The sequence below is a fragment of the Crotalus tigris genome, unplaced genomic scaffold (genome assembly GCF_016545835.1).
Source record: "Crotalus tigris isolate CLP2741 ecotype Arizona unplaced genomic scaffold, ASM1654583v1 scf7180000018291.410847, whole genome shotgun sequence".
Classification (NCBI taxonomy): Eukaryota; Metazoa; Chordata; class Lepidosauria; order Squamata; family Viperidae; genus Crotalus; species Crotalus tigris.
The window spans coordinates 185,386-211,589 of record NW_024096925.1 but is presented as its reverse complement, the minus strand read 5'-3'; the positions used below and the strand labels follow the sequence as shown (position 1 = coordinate 211,589).

The window sequence follows — 26,204 nt, the reverse complement described above, 5'->3', positions numbered from 1 at the left end:
ACAAGAGGATTGATGGCGAGGGAGCAAAGCTTTTCTATCCTCCACCATACCACATATATTGTCCCTCCACCCACGGGTCATACACACAAGCAGTCCATGAAGATCTTTCCCTTCCCCACCATCCAGTCAGAGCTGAAGAAGCTTCTTGGATGAGAAGCCAAATGTCTTCAAAGAAAAACAAGAAAGTCCAGTTGCCTCCCCCTTGGGACGTCCATCACTGGAGGTTCTCAAAAATAGACTGGATAAACATTTGACCAGCAGGGTGTAAGATCTCCTAGCTCAGCTGTTCTCAACCTGTGGGTCGCGACCCCATTTGGGGTCGCCAAACAACTGCAGTCTACCATTTTTTTTCCCCTTTTCCTTAGCTATGCTACTCCCTTTTATTCTCTTGGCTTTTGAAAGCCAATGGAATAGACTCTCTTGAATAGAGTCTAATTCTCTTGGCTTTCCAAAGCCAATAGGAATTGTCCAGGCTGTCTCTGCCCTGCTGAGCCCGCCAAAAGTCCCATTCTGCAAACGGTGCTGCAAGTTGTCTGCAGCGAAGGTGAGCTGTCTGGAAGTTTCCACCCCTCCCTGCTGAGCAACTACTAAAAATGTAAGTAAAAGAGGGCCAGGGGTGGGAGGTGGGAGGCCGGTGGGCGCAGGGAGGGTTGCTGGCACGCGTGGGGCCCGGCGGGTGCCTTACTTCCCTTGGGCTGGGCCAGCTGGTGACCCAGCCGGTGGTCACCCTGTGCCATCTCTTCCGCTTGCTAGCTACGCCTCGGCCTGCGCAGGGGGCGGTACCATGCATGCGCGGCGCTCCCGGGCAGGGAAAGTCCTCAACTTACGACCGGTTGGGTAGTCCTCAACTTATGACCAGTTGGGGGTCACGGTTTTAAAAAGGTTAAGAACCACTGTCCTAGCTTGAGCAAGGGGTTGGACAAGAAGACCACCAAGGTCCGTTCCAGCCCTATGGTCCTATGTAACTGTGTCTCATTTGATTTTTGACGGGGCTGAACCGGGAACAGGCCCTCCGATAAAAAAAAAAATCGAATAAACAGCACCCTAAATAAAATACGGTCCTGAAAAATCATAATGGGACACGGCGAGGAAAGGAAGGAGAAACGAGAAAGGGAATGGTTATGAATCAAAATGTTTATTCCATTCAAAAAGCCCACGGCGCCGCCCCACAATCGTGCTTAGTGTAAAATGTAATATATTTTAACGAGTTCACAGAGTGAATGTAACAGACGAAGCGCATTTGCAAAACAGACCTTCATCCAAAGCTGCATCTTCTCACCCAAGCAAAAACATTTTAAGGCCTCTGTAATGATTTCAAACTTTGCCACAGAGTAGTATTTGAGCAGTATTTCTAGATCTCATTGATGTTAAGATGTGTGGACTTCAAGTCCCAGAATTCCCCAGCCAGCGTAGCTCCATGGAGGAATTCTGGGAGTTGAAGTCCACATAGCTTAAAAAAGTTGACTTGAGAAGTTGTGGCCCAAAAGCTTCTCTCTCTCTCTCTTTTTTTTTTTTTTTTTTGGCTATGCTTCCATCTCCTGACAACACCAAGCAATGCTAGAAAACACCCCATACCCCAAAAGAAAGAAAAGAATCACCATAAATCTAGTAAAATCTCAGATTAAAAAAAAGAACAGTCGAATGGCATTCTCAAGAAACAATTTCTGGACCACGTTCGGCCACTCGATGCCGCCGGAGGAGATGCATCTCCATCACAGCCTGGGTCCAAAGAGATAGAACAAACTGGCAAGGGTAGCCAAGGCCAACAGCAGGTGGTTGATATGGATGCTGTTGGCCCCGCTGATATTGCACAAGAACGAGGAACAGCAGTGGATCGACATGGCCGCGATGCCAATATTGACCCCGACTTCGGGGCAAACCGGCACACAGCCCTTGCTGATTGACTGTGAAGAATATCCACCTGGCCGGAAGAGAAACAAAAATAAATAAATAGGATGTTTATGAAAGAGCAGAAGACATTTGTGGACTTTCTGAGAGTTAAATACAACAATAGGTTTTTAACAGAGAGCTTTCAGGTTTAGCCTCGTGGTCAGTGATGGGATTCAGCCGGTTCACAACAGTTCGGCAGAACCGGTAGCTAATTTTTGTTGAGTTCGGAGAACCGGCTGAATGCACACTGCTTTCCGGAAGTCTGCTTGAGGTCTAGGAGGCCTCCTCTAGGCCTCCCAGGCCTAGAACAGCCCGCCGGAAGTGCGGGGATGCCACTTCCGGAAGTCCGTTCTAGGCCTCAGACGCCCAGGCCTGCATCCACCCAGAGAACCAGTTGTTCAGGGATTTGAATCCCACCACTGCTCATGGTTGGAACTAATACAGTGGTTCTCAACCTGTGGGTTGGGACCCCATTTGGGGTCGAACGACCATTTCACGGGGGTCGCCAAACAACGCAGTCTGCCATTTTTTTCCCCTTTTCCTTAGCTGTGCTACTCCCTTTTATTCTATTGGCTTTTGAAAGCCAATAGAATAGACTCTCTTGAAGAGAGTCTACTTCTATTGGCTTTCAAAAGCCAATAGGAATTGTCCAGGCTGTCTCTGCCCTGCTGAGCCCGCCAAAAGCCCCAGTCTGCAAACGGTGCTGCACCAGTTGAGTAGTCCTCGACTTACGACCGGTTGAGTAGTCCTCGACTTACGACTTTTGGGGGTCGCGGCATTAAAAAGGTTGAGAACCACTGAACTAATAAGTAGCCCTCAACATGCAGTCCCAATTGAGCCGAAAAGTTCTGTCGGCTTAAGCAAGACAGCAGTTAAAGGGGGTTTTGCCCCATTCTATGACCGTTCTTAGAAGAGTTGTTAAGCGAATGACTCCAGTTCTTACGTTAGTAACATAGTGGTTAAGTGAATCGGGCTTCCTCATTGACTTTGCTTTCCAGAAAGTCACAAAAGGGGATTGCGTGACCCCCCCCAGGACACTGCAACCGTCATTATTTTTTTATTTATGAGACTTATATACCGCTTTAAGTGCAAGCACTCTCTAAGCGGTGTACACCAGTAAGCAATGTATATATATATTTACATTGCCCCCAACAATCTGGGTCCTCATTTTACCTACCTCGGAAGGATGGAAGGCTGAGTCAACCTTGAGCCGGTGAGATTTGAACCGCTGACCTGCTGAACACAGTCAGCTAAAGTGGCCTGCAGTACTGCACTCTAACTGCTGTGCCACCTCGGCTCTTGGTCATAAACATGAGCCAGTGGCCAAGCGTCTGAATTTTGATCTTGTCAGTTTTCTCCCATTTTACGACCTTTCTCACCACAGTGGTTAAGTGAATCTGGCTTCCCCATAGACTTTGCTCGTCAGAAGGTGGCAAAAAAGGAACCAGGTGACCATGGAACGTGTGTATTTACACTGAGGAGAGCAAAAATATTTGGGGGGGAAAAAAATACAGCGTCCCTCAGTTGCAGGTATGATCTAACAGAGCAGGGGTTGGTGGCCTGGCGTGAGAGGAAGAAAGAGAGGATTGTTTTGTGTGAAGGGCAGGTGCACGTGCACTTCGTTGGTGTGAGCAGTGGACGCGCGCAAGTGGGTCTGCGAGCACCAGTGCCCATCACAAATGCAAGCGTGGCTGCGAGGGACAGCACCCAGTGCTCGCATGAATAGGGCTGCGCGTGCACGTGGACACACCAGCCCACCACTCACATGGCCTGGTTGCAAATAGGCCATGGCCCAGCAGTGGGCCATAGCACACAGGCTGGGGAATCCCGATCTACCAGGCCAACCTCTGGAGGAAGTGATATGGTCCTCCTGCCATTTCACCAGGCCAAAGTGAACGTACCAATCCCAGCACCGGTATACGTGGTGGCGCAGTAGTTGTCCTCATCGGAACAGACCTGCATCCTCCAGCAGCCCCAGTTCGATTCGACCCCGTCGCACGACCAGCAGACCAGTGAGTAAACTGGAAGAAAAGATTTCAGAAAGGTGAGATGTGCAGTTTATTTATTTTAACTTGCTTTATTTTTATCCCGTCTTTATTATATTTATAAGTAACTCAAGGTGGTGAACATTGCTAATACTCCTTCCTTCTCCTATTTTCCTTATAAACACCCTGTGAGGTAGGCTGGGCAGAGAGAGAGATGGACTGGCCCAAAGTCATCCACGTTGCTTTAATAGCTAAGGTAGGATAAGAACTCACAGCCACCTGGTGTTTGGCCCAAAGTCACCCAGCTGGCTTAAGGCAGGACTAGAACTCACCACCTCCTAGGACAGTGGTTCTCAACCTTTTTATACAGTGACCCCGGTAATAAGCAGGCGGCGCGCATGTGCGGCGGCGCCCCCTGCGCGGCACACATGTGCGACGGCGCCCCCTGCGCGATGCGCATGCACGACGACGCCCCCTGCACGGTGCGCATGCGCAGCGCCACCCCCGTGCGCCGCCCCCCGTGCGCCGCCCCCTGCGCAGCGCGCATCCACGGCGCGACGCCGCCCCAATGCGCCACCCCAGAAAAAAATGGCGGATCGTGTTGTTTGGCGACCCTCGTGAAATGGTTGTTCGACCCCAAATGGGGTCGCGACCCACATGTTGAGAACCGCTGTCCTAGGAATTGGCCCAGAATCACCCAGCCAGTTGTCATGAATAAGACGGGACTAGAACTCACCACCTCGTGGTGATTGGTCTAGGACCCAACTAGCTTTCATGTTTAAGGTGGGCCAAGAACTCACTGTCTCCTCTAAAAACCAATTGGCTTTCATTTCAGGCATGAAAACCAGCCAGAGGTCTTTGGGCCAGCCAAATTATAAGTGAGTTATTTATTAAAAAAATAATTAAAAGATTTTAAAACAACAAAAAACCAAATCTTTAATACAGATTCCTTCCCCACTTTTCGGTGCATAACTCCATCCATCTGGACTTGCAACCACTGAATTAATAGACAGATAGAACCAAGATCACGTGGAAGTATAAGTACCGCTTGACAAAGCCTTGGTAAGACCACACTTGGAACACTGCATCCAGTTCTAGTCACCACAATATAAAAAAGATGTTGAGAATCTTGAAAGAGTACAGAGAAAAGCAACAAAGATGATTAGGGGACTGGAGGTTAAAAACTTGGGAAATACAGATGCTGGAATTGGGTATGTCTAGTCCAGTGGTTCTCAACCTTTTTAATGCCATGACCCCCCAACCGGTCGTAAGTCGAGGACTACTCAACCAGTCATAAGTCAAGACTACTCAACTGGTGCAGCACCGTTTGCAGAATGGGACTTTTGGCGGGCTCAGCAGGGCAGAGACAGCCTGGACAATTCCTATTGGCTTTTGAAAGCCAATAGAATGAGACTCTATTCAAGAGAGTCTATTCTATTGGCTTTCAAAAGCCAATAGAATAAAAGGGAGTAGCACAGCTAAGGAAAAGGGGGGAAAAAATGGCGGACTGCGTTGTTTGGCGACCCCCGTGAAATGGTCGTTCGACCCCAAATGGGGTCCCGACCCACAGGTTGAGAACCACTGGTCTAGTCTAATGAAGAGAAGGACGAGGGGGGACATGATAGCAGCCTTCTAGTATCTCAGGGGCTGCCCCAAAGAAGAGGGAGTCAAGCTATTCTCTAAAGCGCCTGAAGGGAAGACAAGAAGCAACGGATGGAAAGTGATCAAGGAGAGAAGCAACCTAGAACTAAGGAGAAATTTCCTAATAGTGAGAACAATCAACCAGTGGAACAGAAGTTGCCTTCAGAAGTTGTGGGTGCTCCATTACTGGAGGCTTTCAAAAAGAGACTGGACAGCCACTTGTCTGAAAGGGGTATATAGGGTCTCCTGCTCCAGCAGGGGGTTGGACTAGAAGACCTCCAAGGTCCCTTCCAACTCTCGTTATTCTGTGTTCCATGTTCCACAGCCGTTCTTCGTACGTATTGGTCTCCAGACCTCTGATCATTTACTTTACATGACTTTACATCTACACAAGTACTTTAAAACTTTCACAATAACATCCCACTCAAAGGTAAAAAGATAGAAGAGATTCATACAACATCCCTGCAAAGCTAGAGATTGCCACCTACTGGCCATCAGCTCACACTGCAGGAGATATTGCCCCCTGCTGGCTATCAGCTCACACTGCAGGCCTTCATAAAATCGCAATAAAGAATCCAATTTTTTTTTTACTGTATTTCTCCTTTTATAGAATCAGGGAATGGATGTCAAGTAATTAGATAGTAGCCTATTAAACTGCAGTCTAAAAATTGTACTTAATCTTTGACGCTTTAAAAATTATGATTACTGAAGCTTTGAAAATTATACTTAATCACCGCGGCTGAATTACCATTATATTCATTTTGTCACTCAAAACTCAAAATGGTTGTCCCGTCTCTTTTTGAAAAACGCAACGGAGTGCAGGTGAACAGCTGAATATTCCAAGCAAAGTCCTGAGTCAACATTGTTAAAAAGAGTTGAACTCAAGTTTTATTTGTAGCTTCGGACTCTGGAACTCAGGGACCAGTCATAAGTAGCTTTTAGAGCAGTGGTTCTCAACCTGTGGGTCGGGACCCCATTTGGGGTCGAACGACCATTGCACGGGGGTCGCCAAACAACGCAGTCCGCCATTTTTTCCCCCCTTTTCCTTAGCTGTGCTACTCCCTTTTATTCTATTGGCTTTGGAAAGCCAATAGAATAGACTCTCTTGAATAGGAGTTGTCCAGGCTGTCTCTGCCCTGCTGAGCCCACCAAAAGTCCCAGTCTGCAAACGGTGCTGCACCAGTTGAGTAGTCCTCGACTTACGACCGGTTGGGAGTCGCGGCATTAAAAAGGTTGAGAACCACTGTTTTAGAGGGTCATTTGTAACTCTGAATGGCGGCTAAATGACCCGGTCATTAATTGAGGACTACTTGTAATTCAAAGGAGGTGTTCACATTATATTTATAATCTGGATTCCCCATTGGGTAAAGACGGAGAAATTTCTCTCTAGAGTGGAAATCACGTAAACACTCATACATGGGGTCATGACATCACATCACATCTGGATCTCCCTCTAATTTGAGACTTAACATGGCTTAAGTCCAAAGCCACGGAAGAAACAAGACAGTGGAAAGGATAAGATATCAGATCAACCCCACACCAAAGGATTTTAATTCAAGATTCCTGAGAGCATCAATTAAATCATTATTGCAGTCCAGGCAGTCCTCGGCTTACAACTGTTCATTTAGTGCAGTGGTTCTCAACCTTTTTAATGCCGCGACCCTCAACCGGTCGTAAGTCGAGGACTACTCAACCGGTCGTAAGTCGAGGACTACTCAACTGGTGCAGCACTGTTTGCAGAATGGGACTTTTGGCGGGCTCAGCAGGGCAGAGACAGCCTGGACAATTCCTATTGGCTTTTGAAAGCCAATAGAATTAGACTCTATTCAAGAGAGTCTATTCTATTGGCTTTCAAAAGCCAAGAGAATAAAAGGGAGTAGCACAGCTAAGGAAAAGGGGGGAAAAAATGGCGGACTGCGTTGTTTGGCGACCCCCGTGAAATGGTCGTTCGACCCCAAATGGGGTCCCGACCCACAGGTTGAGAACCACTGATTTAGTGACTGTTCAAAATTACAACGGCACGGGAAAATGTTAACTTACGATGGTTTTTCACAGTTACGACTGTCGTGGAAAAACCCAATGAAAAAGACAAGAGACAGCAGCACAAAACAACAATTCTTACTTTTAAGATTCAGAGGTTTGTTTTGGTAATCATTTGGAACGCAGCAAGCATAATAACACAACAACACTGACATTAACAACCCATTGCAATGAGGTCCACTGGCATAGCAAATTCCAAAGGACAGCTATAGGCCAAGGGCAAATCAATCAGGTCCAGACCCAACTCTTTATACCCTTTTCCGTTCTAAGACTGTAGTCAGATGGTCTGCTGACTTCTGCTGACTTTCTGCTGAACATAACTTTCCACATATAGCCCTGTACACTGGAACCTGCATCCTTCAGCTACTTTCATTTCCCTAATTCTTACTGTTCCAGTCCTTTCAGTTCCCTATTTCTTACTGTTCCAATCTTTTCACTTCCCTCCTCTTCTTATTGTTCCAGTCCTTATGTTCTAAATATATTTGAAACAAGCACGCTTAGCAAAATCATATTAAGTAAAGTACAGTTGCAAACTGCAAAATTAAGCATAGCCCAGACTTTGGTTCAATGCTTTGTCCACAAGGCCTGATATCTCAGGGGATGCCATAAAGAAGAGGGAGTCAAGCTATTCTCCAAAGCGCATGAAGGCAGGAGAAGAAGCAACGGGTGGAAACTAATCAAGGAGAGAAGCAACCTAGAACTAAGGAGAAACTTCCTGACAGTGAGAACAATTAATCAGTGGAACAGCCTGCCTCCAGAAGCAGTAAATGCTCCAACACTGGAAGGAAGAGACTGGACAGCCATTTGTCCGAAATGGTGTAGGGTTTCCTGCCTGAGCAGGGGGTTGGACTAGATGACCTCCAAGGTCCCTTCCAACTTTACTACTATTATTATTACTATAGTTCACCTGGGCCTAAAATCTGCATAAAAGAATAGCCAATATTTTCGTTTTTCCACACGACCTTTGCAAGTATCCCCATGATCGTGTCATTAAAATTCAGATGCTTCGCAACTGGTTCATATTTAGGACCGTTACCAAGTATCTGAATTTGGTCACAATTATTTAAACTAGATTTGTGTATCAATCACTGAACGACGTCTGTAGATGCCATACGCTAAATACAAACTTAATTTAATCAACTCCTTCTACCGAGGTCAGCATATACACGTGCCCATCAAACGTCGCTCTAAAATCAGCATGTATACATTTCCTCACCCCTTAAGACCCCACACCAATTAAGCTACTGTACTTTATAAAAGAGCCTATTTGTGCCTCATTTTTCCTGTAGCTACCTCCACATGCAAACCTTAGGAATAAATAAAATTCTCCTTTCCTCACCAATGTCTGGATTTCATTTTGATTTGTTCTTACTCAATAGTAGTAACTGTGAGAGGGATCTTGGAGTCCTAGTGGACAATCACTTAGATATGAGCCAGCCGTGTGCTGCAGCTGCCAAAAAGGCCAACACAGTGCTGGGCTGCATTAACAGAGGGAGAGAATCAAGATCACGTGAAGGGTTAATACCACTTTACAAGGCCTTGGTAAGGCCACATTTGGAATCCTGCATCCAGTTTTGGTCACCACCATGTAAAAAAGATGTTGAGACTCTAGAAAGAGTGCAGAGAAGAGCAACAAAGATGATCTGGGGACTGGAGGCTAAAACCTATGAAGAACGGTTGCTGGAATTGGGTATGTCCAGTTTAACGAAGAGAAGGACGAAGGGGGACAGGATAGCAGCCTTCCAGTATCTCAGGGGCTGCCCCAAAGAAGAGGGAGTCAAGCTATTCTCCAAAGCACCTGAAGGCAGGACAAGAAGCAACGGATGGAAACTCATCAAGGAGAGAAGCAACCTGGAACTAAGGAGAAACTTCCTGACAGTGAGAACAATTAACCAGTGGAACAACCTGCCTCCAGAAGCTGTGAATGCTCCAACACTGGAAGTTTTTAAGAGGAGACTGGACAGACATTGGTCTGAAATGGTATAGGGTTTCCTGCCTGAGCAGGGCATTGGACTAGATGACCTCCAAGGCCCCTTCCAACATTATCATCATCATCATCACCAACACTACTACTACTACACTGGCTCACGTTGGAACCCCAAATTATTCTTTTGACAGATTGAAGAGAATTTTACTTGACAAAAAGGAAAGCAGTTACTATGGCAGAATAATAGAATAACACAGTTGGAAGGGGACTTAGAGGTCTTCTAGTCCAACCCCCTGCTGAAGCAGGAAATCCTATACCATTCTGGATAAATGGTTGTAAAGTCAAGTCAATGAAATTTATTTTTTTTAAAGTAAAAAGGAAAGGAATTAAGCCTGAGAAGACACATGTGCAAAGTTTGCCCCCAGGCAAGTTTCCATAAAACAATAAAACAACTGTTCTTTCCTCCCCCCCCCCATCTCTTTTTGTTTTATTTGGGTTTCTTTCCAACTGCAAACCCTCCTCCAAAAACACACACAAAACAACAGGATAAAGAGTCTGTAAAATTGCACGTTCCTCATTCCTGCTCATCCAACTTTCTTTTCAAGCTTTTAGCTTTCAATTTCCTAGCGAGGTTTGGATCAAAACAACTTGCAGGGACAGCCTACAAATAAATAAAATAAAAATTTGCCTATTTCTGTTTCTTCCCTACTCAGCTTTCGTTTCAGGTTTTTAACTTTTGATTTCCTAGGCTGGTTTTGTGCAACGGGGTGCAAGGGCAGCTTTCAAAATCCAAAATTGTGTTTCTCTTTCTTGCCTCACACCCGGATTTCCTTTCAGGCTTTTAGCTTTCGATTTCCCAGTTTTGTTAAACAATGGAGAAGGGCAACCGTTTAAAAAAAAAAATGGACTTGGAAAGATGGGAAAGTCTTCAATTATCACTTTTAGGAAGAGTAGTGACGGTTAAGATGAACATTTTACCAAAGCTAATTTTCTTATTTCAAACAGTGCCTGTTAAACTTACTAAGAATTTTTTTGATGATTTAAATGCAATGATTTTAAGATTTATATGGCAAAAAAAAAGAAGGCGAGAATCAAATGTAAATTGTTACAAGAATTTAAGGATAGAGGGGGCTTTGGATTTCCAGATTGGAGACTTTATTATCAAGCAGCTATTTTGCTTTGGCTTAAAGAATGGATTGTACTGAGAAATAAAAGATTGCTTTATTCAGAGGGACAAGACCTTCAGCTAGGTTGGCATGCTTTTATATGGTATAAGAAATCTAAGGCACATAAGTACTTTCAGAATCATGCGATAACGTACTATTTTCAGAATGGGAGAAAATTAAACATAAAATATACATGAAACTGAGTGGCTTTCAACAATGGAAGCATTTGCTTATCCAAATCTGATGAATTATGACAAACTGGTTAGTTATAAAGACATTTTAGATAAAGAGGGAAAACTTAAGGACAGGCAAACTTTACAACTACAAGGTATTGACTTGACATGGTGGTCCTACTTGCAAATTCAAACAAGATACAAAACAAGATATAAAATTGACAGGTTTTTACAAAGAACAGACCCCATTGGATAAAATTTTGTTAAAAACAGATGAGAATTTGATTAGAAAACTCTATAAATTTCTTCTAAACTGGAAGATGGAAGAAGAACAAGTGAAAGAAACAATGATAGTATGGGCAAAGAACGTTGGATATTCTATAGATTTGGAAGACTGGCAAAAACTTTGGGATAAAAACATTAAGCTTACAAAAGCGGTAGCATATAAAGAAAACTTATATAAGATGTTTTATAGATGGCATATGACACCAGTTCGCTTAGCGAAAATGTTTAAAAATGTTTCGGATATTTGCTGGAAATGTAAACCACAGCCAGGCACTTATTACCATGCCTGGTGGACATGCCCTATCGCTAAGAAATATTGGTCTAAGATCCATAGATGGTTGGAAAAGATGATGAAACTACAAACAGAATTTAAACCAGAATTGTTTTTGTTAGGAATATTAAGACCTAATTATGGTAAAGAGAATGACTACTTGATATTGCATGTTTTAACTGCTGCAAGGATAGTATTTGCCCAATTTTGGAAAAATGAGAATCTACCATCTGACCAGATTATTATTACCAAAATTCTAGAGTGTGCAGAAATGGATAGACTAACATTAGAAATGAAAGAAAAAAAGGGCATTTGGATCCCCAAAAGTTGTCCCGCATGTATCCGAATTTACAGCCCAAATGTTGGAGATGTGGAAATTTAGATGCAACTTATTTTCATATTTGGTGGACTTGTAGAGATATTAAAGCTTTTTGGATTAAGATTTGGTGGAATATTCAAAAGATTTTTAAGAGAAAGATAAAGTTTACTCCGCAATTATTTTTGTTGGGTATTATTGTAGATTTGGATGTTAAAGAAACTAATTTCATTAGTTTCATAACTTCATAACTGCTGCAAGATTATTGGTGGGGCAATATTAGAAGAAAAACTTATTTCCTACTTTGGAAGAATGGATACTTAAAGTGTCTAATTTAGCAGAAATGGCAAAAAACTCTGCCTATTTGAAGGATCAATCACAAGAAAAATATATTATGGTTTGGAGAAGATGGACTGATTACATTCAGAAGAAATACGAGATTGAAAAGTATTATTATCTTGCTTTTGAGTAGATTTTAGATAATTATTAATAGTTTTAATTATCTTATTATCTTTGATTTAATTTGTTAATATTTGTTTGGAGAAGGAGTTAAGGTGTGTTATGGTTTTGATTGGTAATATAGTTGGTTTATGTTAGTTAGATTATGTTTGTTTATTTTATTTTTTATCCTGTAATCAAGCTCTGGGAAGTGGGGTAGGGGGGAAGGGGTGGGGGGGTTTATATTGTAATAAATTTATAAAACTTTTAAATAAAAAAAAGAAATGAAAGAAAAAGAGGATTCAATTTATTTTAGAACTTGGGAAAAATTTTAATCAATGGTTAGAAACACATTAGAACTTGAAGGATTTAATATTTTAGAACAGATGACTGATTTTTAATCGAGTTCTAACTAACATTTTGATGATACGATTACTTTTCCTGATTTACTGATTTTCATTTGTTACTTTTGATTGTTAGGATTTATTTTTTTTGTGATTTTATTAGTAGTGTTTACTTAATAGATCAACGTATTTGTTTACTAATTATTTTTAATATGTTACAGTTTAAGCTTTGTTAAAAATGGTTGAATATGATACTTACTCATTATTATGAATCAGACGGTTGCTTTTGTTTGTTGAAATATGTGATTGTACCTATCCTTATTTTAGCCTAATTCCTTATCTCCTTCCCCTCCTCCTTTCCTTTTACCCTTCCCTTTACCATACCTGTATTCTTCCTATTTTTCCTTACCTATATAAATTTAATAAAATTTTGTTAAAATAGAAATTTGCCTATTTCCTTTTCTTCCCTATTCAGCTTTTGTTTCAGGTTTTTAACTTTTGATTTCCTAGGCTGGTTTTGTGGAACGGGGTGCAAGGGCAGCTTTCAAAATCCATAAATTAAAAAAAAATGTTGTGTTTCTCTTTCTTGCCTCACACCCTGCTTTCCTTTTAGGCTTTTAGCTTTCGATTTCCCAGTTTTGTTAAACAATGGAGAAGCGCAACCGTTTAAAAAAAAAAAAAAAAGGAAAGCTAAAAATATGAGGAAAGCCAGTCCAGACAATGGCCAATGTTTATGAGCTGTTCCTTATCGAAAGACCAGGAGAATAATGAAGAAACAACTAGAATAACAGGAGTGGAAATGACGTCTTTTTAGAGGTCTAGTCTAATCTAACCTCAAGCAAGAGATCCCATACTATTTCAGACAAATGGCTGTCCAATTTCTTCTTAAAAACTTCCAGGGTTGCAGCATTCACAACTTCTGGATGCAAGCAGTTCCACTGATTCATTGTTGTAACTGTCAAGAAGTACAGCATAGGGGGCACCTTGTTCAATAGTAGTAACTGTGAGAGGGACCTCGGAGTCCTAGAAGACAATCACCTAAATAGGAGCCAGCCGTGTGCTGCAGCTGCCAAAAAGGCCAACACAGTGCTGGGCTGCATTAACAGAGGGACAGAATCAAGATCACATGAAGTGTTAATACCACTTTACAAGGCCTTGGTAAGGCCACACTTGGAATACTGCATCCAGTTTTGGTCACCACGATGTAAAAAAGACATTGAGACTCTAGAAAGAGTGCAGAGAAGAGCAACAAAGATGATTAGGGGACTGGAGGGTAAAACATACAAAGAACAGTTGCTGGAATTGAGTATGTCTAGTTTAACGACGAGAAGGACGAGGGGGGACAGGATAGCAGCCTTCCAGTATCTCAGGGGCTGCCCCAAAGAAGAGGGAGTCAAGCTATTCTCCAAAGCACCTGAAGGCAGGACAGGAAACAACGGTTGGAAACTAATCAAGGAAAGAAGCAACCTAGAATTAAGGAGAAATTTCCTGACAGTGAGAACAATTAATCAGTGGAACGGGTTGTAAATAGCTTTTGGGGGGGAGGAGGAATCGTAATTTTGAACAGTTGGTAAATGATCGGGGATTACCGATCCCTAGTAGGACTGTCAGTATTAGCTGAGCCTCAGATTCTATGTTTGTTGCAATATTCCTCTATGCACTTCCAACGGGTGGAAACTAATCAAGGAGAGAAGCAACCTAGAATTAAGGAGAAACTTCCTGACAGAACAATTAACCAGTGGAACCACCTGCCTCCAGAAGCGGTGAATGCTCCAACACTGGAAGTTTTTAAGAAGAGACTGGACAGCCATTTGTCCAAAATGGTATAGGGTTTCCTGCCTGAGCAGGGGGTTGGACTAGATGACCTCCAAGGTCCCTTCCAACTTTATTATTATTATTTATTATCATTCATCGCACAGTCAGCCAGATGTTCAGCCTGGATTTGGCATTTTGTCTACCTATCGAGTCCTTACCCAGGACCTGGGATAGGCAGATGTGGATGTTTGATGGTATTACAGGTATCGTCGCAGGATGGAAGCAGTTCCTAATAAGGCCGCCTTTTGCAATTGACTAATAGCAAATTTGTCAATGCCAATGGTGTTCAAGTGGTGCTCCAGTTATTATTATTATTATTATTATTATTATTATTATTATTATTATTATTATTATTATTAAGTTTCTCCTTAATTCCAGCTTGCTTCTTGTCCTGCCTTCAGGGGCTTTGGAGAATAGCTTGACTCCCTCTTCTTTGGGGCAGCCCCTGAGATATTGGAAGACTGCTATCATGTCCCCCCTCGTCCTTCTCTTCATTAAACTAGACAGACCCAATTCCAGCAACCATTCTTCATATATTTTAGCCTCCAGCTCCCTAATCATCTTTGTTGCTCTTCTCCACATTTTTTCTACAGACTCAACATCTTTTTTATATCGGGGAGACCAAAAAAAAAATGGATCCAATATTCCGAGTGGTACTTCATAAGAGAACGTCTTATAAAGAGTCCTTTGAACATGATCAAATCTAGAACTACCCAGTAAGACTTTTATGAAGTCCGTGCTACCACCCACCCACTCCACCTTGAATCTGAGGCAGACTGATCCTCCAAAATTGGGAGTGTCTAGTCTAGTGAAGAGAAGGACGAGGGGGGACATGATAGCAGTGTTCCAGTATTTCAGGGGCTGCCCCAAAGAAGAGGGAGTCAAGCTATTCTCCAAAGCTCCTGAAGGCAGGACAAGAAGAACGGCTGCGGGACTTGGGTTTGGCTAGTCTAAAGAAAATAAGAAATAGAGGAGACATGATAGCAGCGTCCCAGTATCTGAGGGGCTGCCACAAGGAAGAGGGGGGTCACATTATTCTGCAAAGCACCAAAGGGCAGGACAAGAAGCAACAGATGGGAATTAATCAAGGAGAGAAGCAAGCTGGAACTAAGGAGGAATTTGCTGACCGAACAATTAATCAGTGGAACTCCTTGCCTCCAGAAGCTGTGAATGCTCCAACACTGGAAGTTTTTGAGAAGGGACTGGACAGCCATTTGTCTGAAATGGTCTAGGGCAGGATTAGTCAACCTTGGCTCTTTTATGACTCTTGGACTTCAGCTCCCAGAATTCCTGAGTCTGCATGGCTGGTTCAGGAATTCTGGGTATTTAAGTCCACAAGTCATAAAAGAGCCAAAGGTGCCTACCTCCGGTATAGGGTTTCCTGCCTGAGCCAGGGGTTGGACTAGATGACCTCCAAGGTCCCTGCCAACTTTATTATCATTATTAAAGCTGTTTTAAAAGGTTTCCCAGCATGCACACCGCTAGCCGTGTCTTTCAACATGCAGAGATGGCCTGCATAGGGAGTCCTCGTGTTATGGCCGATACAAAGTAATAAGGAAGTCCCAAAAACGGTACTTAGGAGCTAGATTGAAAGTTCTGAGAGCTGCCCCTCCCTCTGGGATCACATGATCACATTTTAGGCCCTGGGCAATCAACCCATGTGTACACACAATTGTGATTTATGACTGGTTTTTTTTGCTGTAAAGTGTATTTGCTTCTTGTTCCTGGCCAATAAAAAAATGCCCATTGAAGACAATGGCTTCACTTAACAATTGCTACGTTCGCTTTGCAACCACCCCCCAAAAAAGTCCTAAAATGTGATGACCTGCTTAACGACCGCAATTCCAGGACTATCTGTATTCATCCTTAATTCCTTTGGCCACCCTGATCAGCTGCTTCTTCTCGGGATGACACCTTCGGGAATGGCCAACAGGTGGTCTTCCAAAGGCTCCTGAACTACAACTCCCAGCATCCCTCTCTACTCCCTTCCTGGATGGGACTCTTGGGAGATGTGGTTCAGCTACTTACTTCTATAACAAAGCAACCCACTGGCTCATTTTTCTCTGGCTCTCTGTGAACTGGAGGCCAGGCTTATATCTCTGAAGGTCTCAAACAACTTGCCTTCTCACCCGCTGGGTCTGACCTTCAATAGTCCACATTCTTTCTTCCTGAGATAAGCGTTCCTGGCAAAGATCCTCCTCCTCTTTTCCCTGTGACTTCAACCCCCAAGATTGCAAAATCCCCCCCCCCCAATCAGGGGTCCATAGAGCAGTGGTTCTCAACCTTTTTAATGCCACGACCCCCAACCGGTCGTAAGTCGAGGACTACTCAACCGGTCGTAAGTCGAGGACTACTCAATTGGTGCGGCACCGTTTGCAGAATGGGACTTTTGGCGGGCTCAGCAGGGCAGAGACAGCCTGGAGAATTCCTATTGGCTTTTGAAAGCCAATAGAATTAGACTTTATTCAAGAGAGTCTATTCTATTGGCTTTCAAAAGCGAATAGAATAAAAGGGAGTAGCACAGCTAAGGAAAAGGGGGAAAAAAGGGCGGACTGCAGTTGTTTGGCGACCCCTGTGAAATGGTCGTTCGACCCCAAATGGGGTCCCGACCCACAGGTTGAGAACCACTGCCATAGAGGAATTCTTAGCTCCTGGATGTAACCATGTTATGAGTGGGCTCCTGTAGTAGAATACCACACGGCTGGTTTGAGAATCCAGAGTTTGGTTGTAGAAAAGCTAGCAAGCTTTTTATTCAAAAACCAACAAACAAGCCAAAAATTACATCTTGGTTTCTGACAAATACGATTCTTCCAAGTAGAATCAGATGATCTTCTCAGCTTCATCTTAATAGAATAGAGCTGGAAGGGACCTTGGAGGTCATCTAGTCCAGCCCCCTGCTCATGCAGGAGAACCTACACCATCTCAGACAAGTGGCTGTCTAGCCCAGAGGTAGACAACCTTGGCTCTTTTATGACTCGTGGACTTCAACTCCCAGAATTCCTGAGCCAGCATGGGGAAACTATGGCCCCCTTCATGACTCGTGGACTTCAACTCCCAGAATTCCTGAGCCAGCATGGCTCAGCTTGGAAACCTCTCCCTTTTCCCTCAGCATGGCTGGCTCAGGAATTCTGGGAGTTGAAGTCCACGAGTCATAAAAGAGCCAAGGTGGCCTACCCCTAGTCTAGCCTCTTTTTTAAAATCTCCAGTGATGGAGCACCCACTATTTCTGGGAGGCAAAGCTGTTCCACTGGTTGATTGTCCTCACTGTCAGGAAGTTTCTCCTTAATTCTAGGTTGCTTCTCTCTTTGGTCAGTTTCCATCCATTGTTTCTCATCCTTCCTTCTGGTGCTTTGGAGAATAATGTAACCCCCTCTTCTTTGTGGCAGCCCCTCAAATACTGGAATACTGCTATTATGTCACCCCTATTTCTTTTTTTCTTTAGACTAGCCAAACCCAAGTCCCACAGCTCTTCTTCATATGCTTTAGTCTCCAGGCCTTGGATCATCTTCGTTGCTCTTCTCTGAATCTTTTCCAAACTCTCAACGTCTTTTTTTTTTTTTTTTTGATACGGGGATCAAAATTGGCTACAGTATTCCAGGTGTGGCCTCACCTGGGTTTTATAAAGCGGTACTAATACTTCGTGTGATCTTGATTCTATGCCTCTATACAACCCAGGATTGTGATAGCTTGTTTGGTTGCTGCTGAGGAAGTGAAGGTGGATCTGTGGGTCTTCTGCTGGGGAGGAGTGGGCACACCTGGGCCCTCAAGGCTCATTCTGAGCCGAGTTCCTCAAGACTTTGCAGGTGGACGGACAGATTTCCTGTTTGGGGTTCCCCCTGCCCCCCAACTGATATTTCCAGATGTGGCCTCCCACCCAGGTGGCCCAGCTTCTTCTAACACCCTCACTAAGTTTCCTCTTTCTGTCCCCACTTTCCTCTCCTCATTTGGGGAAGTTCTTAGTTTTGGATGTGCTGTTCCTGTTCACCCACTCAGGACAGGACAACGTTTGTCAACCATTGTCCAGATTTCTTGGGTCTTCTCAGTTCCTTGGTTGTTCTGTTTTTGGAGGAACCCCAGTGCTGGTTGGAGACGGGCCACCACGAGGGAAGACCTTGGCTGTAGAGCAGTAGCTCCCAACCAAGGCCAGTTGAAGATGGGTGGACTTCAACTCCCAGAATTCCTCATCCAGCTGGGAGTTGAAGTTAACCCACCTTAAGTTTGCCAAGGTTGGCAAATACTGCTCTACAGCCAAGATCTGCCCTCGTGGTGGCCCATCTCCAACCAGCTTTGGGGCTCCTCCAAAAACTGAACAACCAAAAAACTGAGAAGACCCAAGAAACTCAAAGAAGCCTCAAAGGACAGGATGCCACACTCAACCCAACAGACGTTCTTCAACTCTCCAACTTTGAGAAATCCAATGGATTTCTGGTCCATTGTGTGTGGATCAATGCAGCTTATAGATCACTTCCTCATTTTCTGAGAACAAATTTGGAAAAAGGTGAGGGAGATGTTGCATGTTCTGTCCTCAACCTTCCAGCTTTTTTTCATAGAAAGCTAACCTACAAACCTACAAACCTCCACCTCCACAGATCACAACAAACCTTTTCCCATTCAGACAGAATTCCTGCCACCCAAATTTAGCCCAAAAACCAGATCGATATGCCAAGAGGAGGGGAGAAATTTCCGTGCATGCTTCAATTAAATCAGCATTTTTCAAACCTGGGCAACTTTTAAGACCTGTGGACTTCAGCTCCCAGAATTCCTCAGCCAGCATACCAGCAGGGGAATCCTAAGAGCTGAAATTCCTTTATTTATGTATTTATTTATTAAATTTTCATGTGGCCCATCTTAGGGTGAAGGATTAGGTGGTGACAATGCAGAAAGGGGAAAATTTTGACTTCCTATTAAAAGTCCAGACTGTTTAGAGTCCGTTATGAGCTAATTTGCATGTTTTCCCCTCTTTATTGCTAAATAAAGCAGAAGAGATGAATATATATATATATTTTCACACAATTAGACAACTGTGAAAATCTCAGACTTTCGGTTCCCATCTCAAAGTCATGTGCCGGCTTATCATGGTTCAGGTTTTGCTGTCTCATAGCCACAAGCAGAATAAGAGAATAACAGAGTTGAAAGGGACGTTGGAGGTCTTCTAGTTCAACCCCCTGCTCAAGCAGGAGACACTTTCATACGGAATATCAGAATAACAGATTTGAAAGGGGCCTTGGAGGTCTTCTAGTCCTACCCTCTGCTCAAGCAGGAGATCCTATACCATTTTGGACAAATGGTTGTCCAATCTCCTCTTAAAAACTTCCAGTGTTGGAGCATTCACAGCTTCTGGAGGCAAGGAGTTCCACTGATTAATTGTTTTCACTTTTAAGAAATGTTTCCTTAGTTCCAGGTTGCTTCTCTCCTTGATTAGTTTCCATCCGTTGCTTCATCCTGCCTTTGGAGAATACCTTGACTCTCTCTTCTTTGGGGTAGCCCCTGAGATATTGGAACACTGCTATCATGTCCCCCCTGGTTCTTCTTTTCATTAGACCAGACATATTCAATTCCTGCAACCGTTCTTTGTATGTTTTATCCTCCAGCCCCTTAATAATCCTTGTTGGTTCCTTCCAACTCTGTTATTCTAATTCTAATTCATTCCCCACCATCCAGTCAGAGCTGAAGAAGCTTCTTGGATGAGAAGTGAAAGGTCTTCAAAGAAAACAAGAAAGTCCAGTTGAAAAAAGCACCTTTGGGACAAACCAGGACCTGGAGGACAAATTACAGTTTTGACGCCCCACCCACCTGCCATTCACACAAGCCAAACCGCTAACCAAGATTAAGACTGATCAAGTTCCACGTGTTGTTTGAATGCAGCCGTGAAGTTCACGCGAGATCATGCGAAGTATTAATACCACTCTACAAGGCCTTGGTAAGGCCACACTTGGAATACTGTATCCAGTTTTGGTCACTACAATGTAAAAAAGATGTTCAGACTCTGGAAAGAGTGCAGAGAAGAGCAACAAAGATGATTAGAGGACTGGAAGCTAAAACATATAAGGAACGGTTGCTGGAATTGGGTAGGTCTAGTTCAGGGGTAGGCAACCTTGGTTCTTTTATGACTTATGGACTTCAACGCCCAGAATTCCTGAGCCAGCCTGGGAGTTGAAGTCCACAAGTCATAAAAGAGCCAAAGTTGCCTACCCCTGGTCTAGTTTAATGCAGTTTACAATGCCTTGGTAAGGCCACATTTGGAATCCTGCATCCAGTTTTGGTCACCACGATGTAAAAAAGATGTTGAGACTCTAGTAACTACAGTACAGAGAAGAGCAACAAAGATGATCAGGGGACTGGAGGCTAAAACCTGTGAAGAACAGTTGCTAGAATTGGGTATGTCTAGTTTAACGAAGAGAAGGACAAGGGGGGACATGATAGCAGTCTTCCAATCTCTGAGGGGCTGCCACAAAGAAGAGGGAGTCAAGCTCTTCTCCAAAGCGCCTGAAGGCAGAACAAGAAGTGATGGATGGAAACTCATCAAGGAGAGAAGCAAGCTAGAACTAAGGAGAAACTTCCTGACAGTGAGAACAATTAACCAGTGGAACAACTTGCCTCCAGAAGCGGTGAATGCCCCAACACTGGACGTTTTTAAGAAGAGACTGGACAGCCATTTGTCCGAAATGGTATAGGGTTTCCTGCCTGAGCAGGGGGTTGGACTAGATGACCTTCAAGGTCCCAACTCTGTTATTCTATTCTATTCTATTCTATTCTATTCTATTCTATTCTATTCTATTCCATTCCATGCTGATTATTAGCCCAGAGGTTCAGATACATGGACCGTTATCAATAAATCAGTTAATTTTAACATTAATGTGTGGACCTGGTCTTCCACTCCTGATCATTAAAAACATTCTACCTCTGAAGAGGATTCAAACTACATCTCCTTCAGCCCCACGGTGAAGTTTTTTGCCCCACCTTCAATGTAACGTTCTCCAAACGTGGGGGTTTCCAACTTGCAAATTCCCCAGTGGAAACATCTGGAGGGCAGCCAGGGTGGAAGGGAGGGGGGAATCCAAAAGAGAAGGTTTGTGGATTTGGGGTTTTTTTTAAAAAAAAAAAAATAAAACAAAACCAAACACTGTTGAACTATATGATAAATGTGAGATGGAGAAAGACGTGGATCTGAAAATGGATAAAATGGTCAGAGCTAAGGAAAAAGACGCTGCGGGAAGTCAGCCCCCCAGAAAAGGAAATATTAAAAGGGCAGAAAAATATATTTCCTCAAAGGATCATAAAGAGGCAGAAAAGCATGCCCAGTTTTTTTCCTTAATAGCCCCAAGTCTGCCTCCCCCAAGCAGAAACCAGCTCTGTACAAATGCAGATGTAAACCATTCAGGAAGGTTGAAGCTAGGAGATTAAGAAGACAAAGACGCTTAAAATCTGCATACCTCACCCAAACTCTAAGAATCATTAGCCACAGCCCCAGGGAAGCAGGATATGACCTTTGGGACATAATAGGATTAAGCCATCACCATGAGAATACCAAAAGAGCACACTCACATTCAGGTCAAGGTTCATGCCACAGGAACAACTCCAAACAAAAGGCTCCAGAGAGTATAAAGTTTTTAAGAAGAGACTGGACAGCTATCCTGCCTGAGCAGGGGGTTGGACTAGATGACCTCCAAGGTCCCTTCCAACATCATCATCATCATCATCATCATCATTATTATTATTATTATTATTATTATTATGTGAGACCTTTCCTCAAATGATAAGAAACCAACCTGGGACACGCATCATTTGATGGCACTAAAGATTAAAGAATTTGCAACAACAAATGCATCACCATGGGAGAGATCCTGAAGCTTTGCCCTCCTCCCCACCTTCCCTACAGACAGAGACACCCCCCCATCTCCACCTCTGCAAAGTGGGGGGCTCCCCTGCCTTCCATCCCCAGGTGGGGTCCCTCCCCCCCCCAGGAGAAAGACACCAGGCACCCTTCTGCAGGCTGGCCTTGACTAATAAGGAAGGCAACAAAACAGCCCCTTCCCTGTCCAGGACCACCTGCCGTGGGGAACCCCAGCTCTGATTCGGAAGAAGTTCAGCCCCTGACCATGTGCAGAAAGCATTTCTCTTCCTGGCATGGGGGGGGGGGCAGCAACTCCTCCTCCCTCCCCTTTCTCCAGAGAGAAATTCAGCCTCCTTGAAGCTCAACCCTGCAGGGTTTAGAAGGCCGAGAAACGTGGCTGGAGGCAAGGAATGAAGGAAGGAAGCAGGAAGAAAGGAGAGAAAGAAAGGGGAGGGAGGGAAGAATGGAAGGAGAGAGGGAGGGGAAAAGAAAGAAAGGATGAATGGAGGGAGGGAGGAAGAATGAAAGGAGAGAGGGAGGGGAAAAGAAAGAAAGGATGAATGGAGGGAGGGAGGAAGAATGAAAGGAGAGAGGGAGGGGAAAAGAAAGAAAGGATGAATGGAGGGACGGAGGAAGAATGAAAGGAGAGAGGGAGGGGAAAAGGAAAAAAAGGATGAATGGAGGAAGGAGAGGGAGGGGGAAAGGAAGAAAAGGCGAAGGGAGGGAGGGAGGAGGAAGAATGGAAGGAGGGAGGGAAAAGAAAGGATGAATGGAGGGAGGGAGGAAGAATGAAAGGAGAGAGTGAGGGGAAAAGGAAGAAAGGATGGAGGGAGGAAGGAGAGGGAGGAGGAAGAACGGAAGGAGGGAGGGAAAAGAAAGAAAGGATGAAGGGAGGGAGGAAGGGAGGAAGAATGAAAGGAGAGAGGGAGGGGAAAAGGAAAAAAGGATGAATGGAGGGAGGAAGGAGAGGGAGGGGAAAAGGAAGAAAGGACGAAGGGAGGGAGGAAGGAGAGGGAGGAGGAAGAATGGAAGGAGGGAAAAGAAAGAAAGGATGAAGGGAGGAAGGGAGGAAGAATGAAAGGAGAGAGGGAGGGGAAAAGGAAAAAAGGATGAATGGAGGGAGGAAGGAGAGAGGGAGGGGAAAAGGAAGAAAGGATGGAGGGAGGGAGGGAGAAAGAATGGAAGGAGAGAGGGAGGGGAAAAGGAAGAAAGGATGAATGGAGGGAGGGAGGGAGGGAGGAAGAATGGAAGGAGAGAGGAAGGGGAAAAGGAAGAGAATGAATGAAGGGGGGCGGGAGGAAGGAGAGGGAGGAGGAAGAATGAAAGGAGAGAGGGAGGGAAAAAGGAAAAAAGGATGAATGGAGAGAGAGGAGGGAAGTTAGAATGGAAGGAGAGAGCGGGGGAAGAAGGGATGAAGGAAGGGAGGTAGGGGAAGGAGAAAGGAAGGAAGGAAGGAAGGAAGGAAGGAAGGAAGGAAGGAAGGAAGGAAGGAAGGAAAGGCGAGCCATCCCCTCTTGCCCCCCACCCCGAGATTCCTTTTGGGAACTCCGGCATCTGCCCCCGCCGCCGGGCTCCAAACTCGCCCGGGGCGCCAGGCGCGCACCCTGCGCGGGAGGCTGGGGGAGGGCGGAGGTTTCGGCCCGTCCGGGGGCAGAAGGGAAGGCGATTCCCCGCCTGGAAGGGGAGGCTTTGGGGGGGGGCTGGGGGGGCTGCGCAAGAGGCCTCACCACCATCCAGGCAGAAGCAGGAGGTCAGGAGGAGGATGGCCAAGGGCGCCTTCATCTTCCGCGGTGGCGAGGCTGCTGCGCTCCGGAGAAAGGCGATGCCGGCGGCTGGCTGGCTGGCTGGGCTGGGCGACGTCTGGGGGGGAGAGAAGGGGGAGAAGCGGGGCTGGGGAGGGGGCGGCGGGGAGGCGGCCACGTGCGCCCGCTCGGCAAATCCCGCTCGGGCTGGGCGTTGCGCAGCTGGGCTTCTTCCCTCCGCCGAGCTTTCGTTTCTCCCGGCGCGCGTGGGGAGCCCGTGGGGAGGACCGGGAAGGCGGGCAGCGCCCTGGATTGCGTGCCGATGGAGAAGGAGGCTTTCTTTGCAGAAGGCTGGCAGGAGTAGCGGACCCCCCAGGAGACCGACTCAGGATCCAGCGAGATCTTGACCAACGGGAGCAATGCGCCCTCCCTAGCCAACGAAACGCGTTCCAATGTGGAGAAAAAGCAAAGTCAATCCTGGGTTGCGTAAACGGAGGCAGAGCATCAAGATCACGCACCATATTAGCACCGCTTTATAAAACCCTAGCGAGGCCACACCTGGAATGCTGCAGCCAATTGTGGTCACCCGTACCACAAAAAAAGATGTTGGTAGAGTTTGGAAGAAAATTCAGAGAAGAGCAACTAAGATGATCCAAGGCCTGGAGCAGTGGTTCTCAACCTTTTTAATGCCGCGACCCCCCAACTGGTCGTAAGTCAAGGACTACTCAACTGGTCGTAAGTCGAGGACTACTCAACTGGTGCAGCACCGTTTGCAGAATAGGACTTTTGGCGGGCTCAGCAGGGCAGAGACAGCCTGGACAATTCCTATTGGCTTTTGAAAGCCAATAGAATTAGACTCTATTCAAGAGAGTCTATTCTATTGGCTTTCAAAAGCCAATAGAATAAAAGGGAGTAGCACAGCTAAGGAAAAGGGGGAAAAAAATGGCGGACTGCATTGTTTGGCGACCCCCGTGAAATGGTCGTTCGACCCCAAATGGGGTCCCGACCCACAGGTGGAGAACCACTGGCCTGGAGACTAAAACATACGAAGAACCGGCTGTGGGACTTGGGTTTGGCAGCGCCGTGATTTCGTGCCGATGAAGAAGGAGTATTTATTTGCAGATGGCACCGAGCTGGCAGGAGTAGCCGACACCCCAGGAGACCGACTCAAGATCCAGCGAGATCTTGACCAACTGGAGCAATGCGCCCTCCCTAGCCAACAAAACGAGTTCCAATGTGGAGAAAAGCAAAGTTTTTGTTGTTGTTAATTGCAAAGTCGTGTCCGACCCATCGCGACCCCATGGACAACGTTCCTCCAGGTCTTCCTGTCCTCTACCATCTTCTGGAGTCCATTTAAGTTCACACCTACTGCTTCAGGGACTCCATCCAGCCACCTCCTTCTCTGTCGTCCTCTCCTTCTCTTGCCCTCCATATTTCCCAGCATCAGGCTCTTCTCCAGCGAGTCCTTCCTTCTCCTTAGGTGGCCAAAGGACTTGAGTTTCAACCTCAGGATCTGGCCTTCTAAAGAGCAGTCGGGGTTGATCTCCTCCAGGACTGACCAGTTGGATCACCTTGCAGTCCAGGGAACTCGCAGGAGTCTTCTCCAGCACCAGAGTTCAAAGGCCTCCATTCTTTGGCGTTCAGCCTTTCTTATGGTCCACCTTTCGCAGCCATACATTGCAACTGGGAAAACCATGGCCTGGACTATACGCACTTTTGTTGGCAGGGTGATGTCTCTGCTTTTTAGTATGCTGTCTAGATTTGCCAGGCAGGCAAAGCCAAAGGCGCAAATACAGACTGCTATAAAAACAGTCACTGTGAGAGGGACCTTGGAGTCCTCGTGGATGATCACTTGACTATGAGTCAGCCGGGTGCAGCAGCAGCAGCCAAAAAAGCCAACACAATCCTGGGTTGTGTAAACGGAGGCAGAGAATCAAGATCACACACAATATTAGTACTGCTTTATAAAACCCTAGCGAGGCCACACCTGGAATGCTGCAGCCAATTTTGGTCACCCCTACCACAAAAAAATATGTTCAGAGTTTGGAACAAAATTTAGAGAAGAGCAACTAAGATGATCCAAGGCCTGGAGACTAAAACATACAAAGAACCAGCTGTGGGACTTGGGTTTGGCTAGTCTAAAGAAAAGAAGAAATAGGGGAGACATGATAGCAGTGTTCCAGTATTTGAGGGGCTGCCACAAAGAGGAGGGGTCAAACTATTCTGGAATTAAGGAGACATTTCCTGTCAGTAGGGACAATTAACCAGTGGAACAGCTGGCCTCCAGAAATTGTGGGTGTTCCATCACTGGAGGTTTTTAAGAGACTGGACAGTCAC

The 26,204-nt window shown here is 45.2% G+C and overlaps 1 protein-coding gene across 1 annotated transcript; it reads right to left on the bottom strand.

The window, feature by feature from the left end:
- Positions 1-1,115: 1,115 nt before the first annotated feature.
- On the bottom strand, positions 1,116-24,008 carry LOC120310758 (lymphocyte antigen 6E-like). The gene is made up of 3 exons (XM_039349528.1): positions 23,853-24,008; positions 3,792-3,911; positions 1,116-1,921 (listed from the first exon to the last, which is right to left on the bottom strand). The coding sequence occupies exons 1-3, from the start codon at positions 23,905-23,907 to the stop codon at positions 1,713-1,715; spliced, it is 384 nt and encodes a 127-aa protein (XP_039205462.1). The 5' UTR covers positions 23,908-24,008; the 3' UTR covers positions 1,116-1,712.
- Between the last annotated feature and the right edge of the window lie 2,196 nt (positions 24,009-26,204).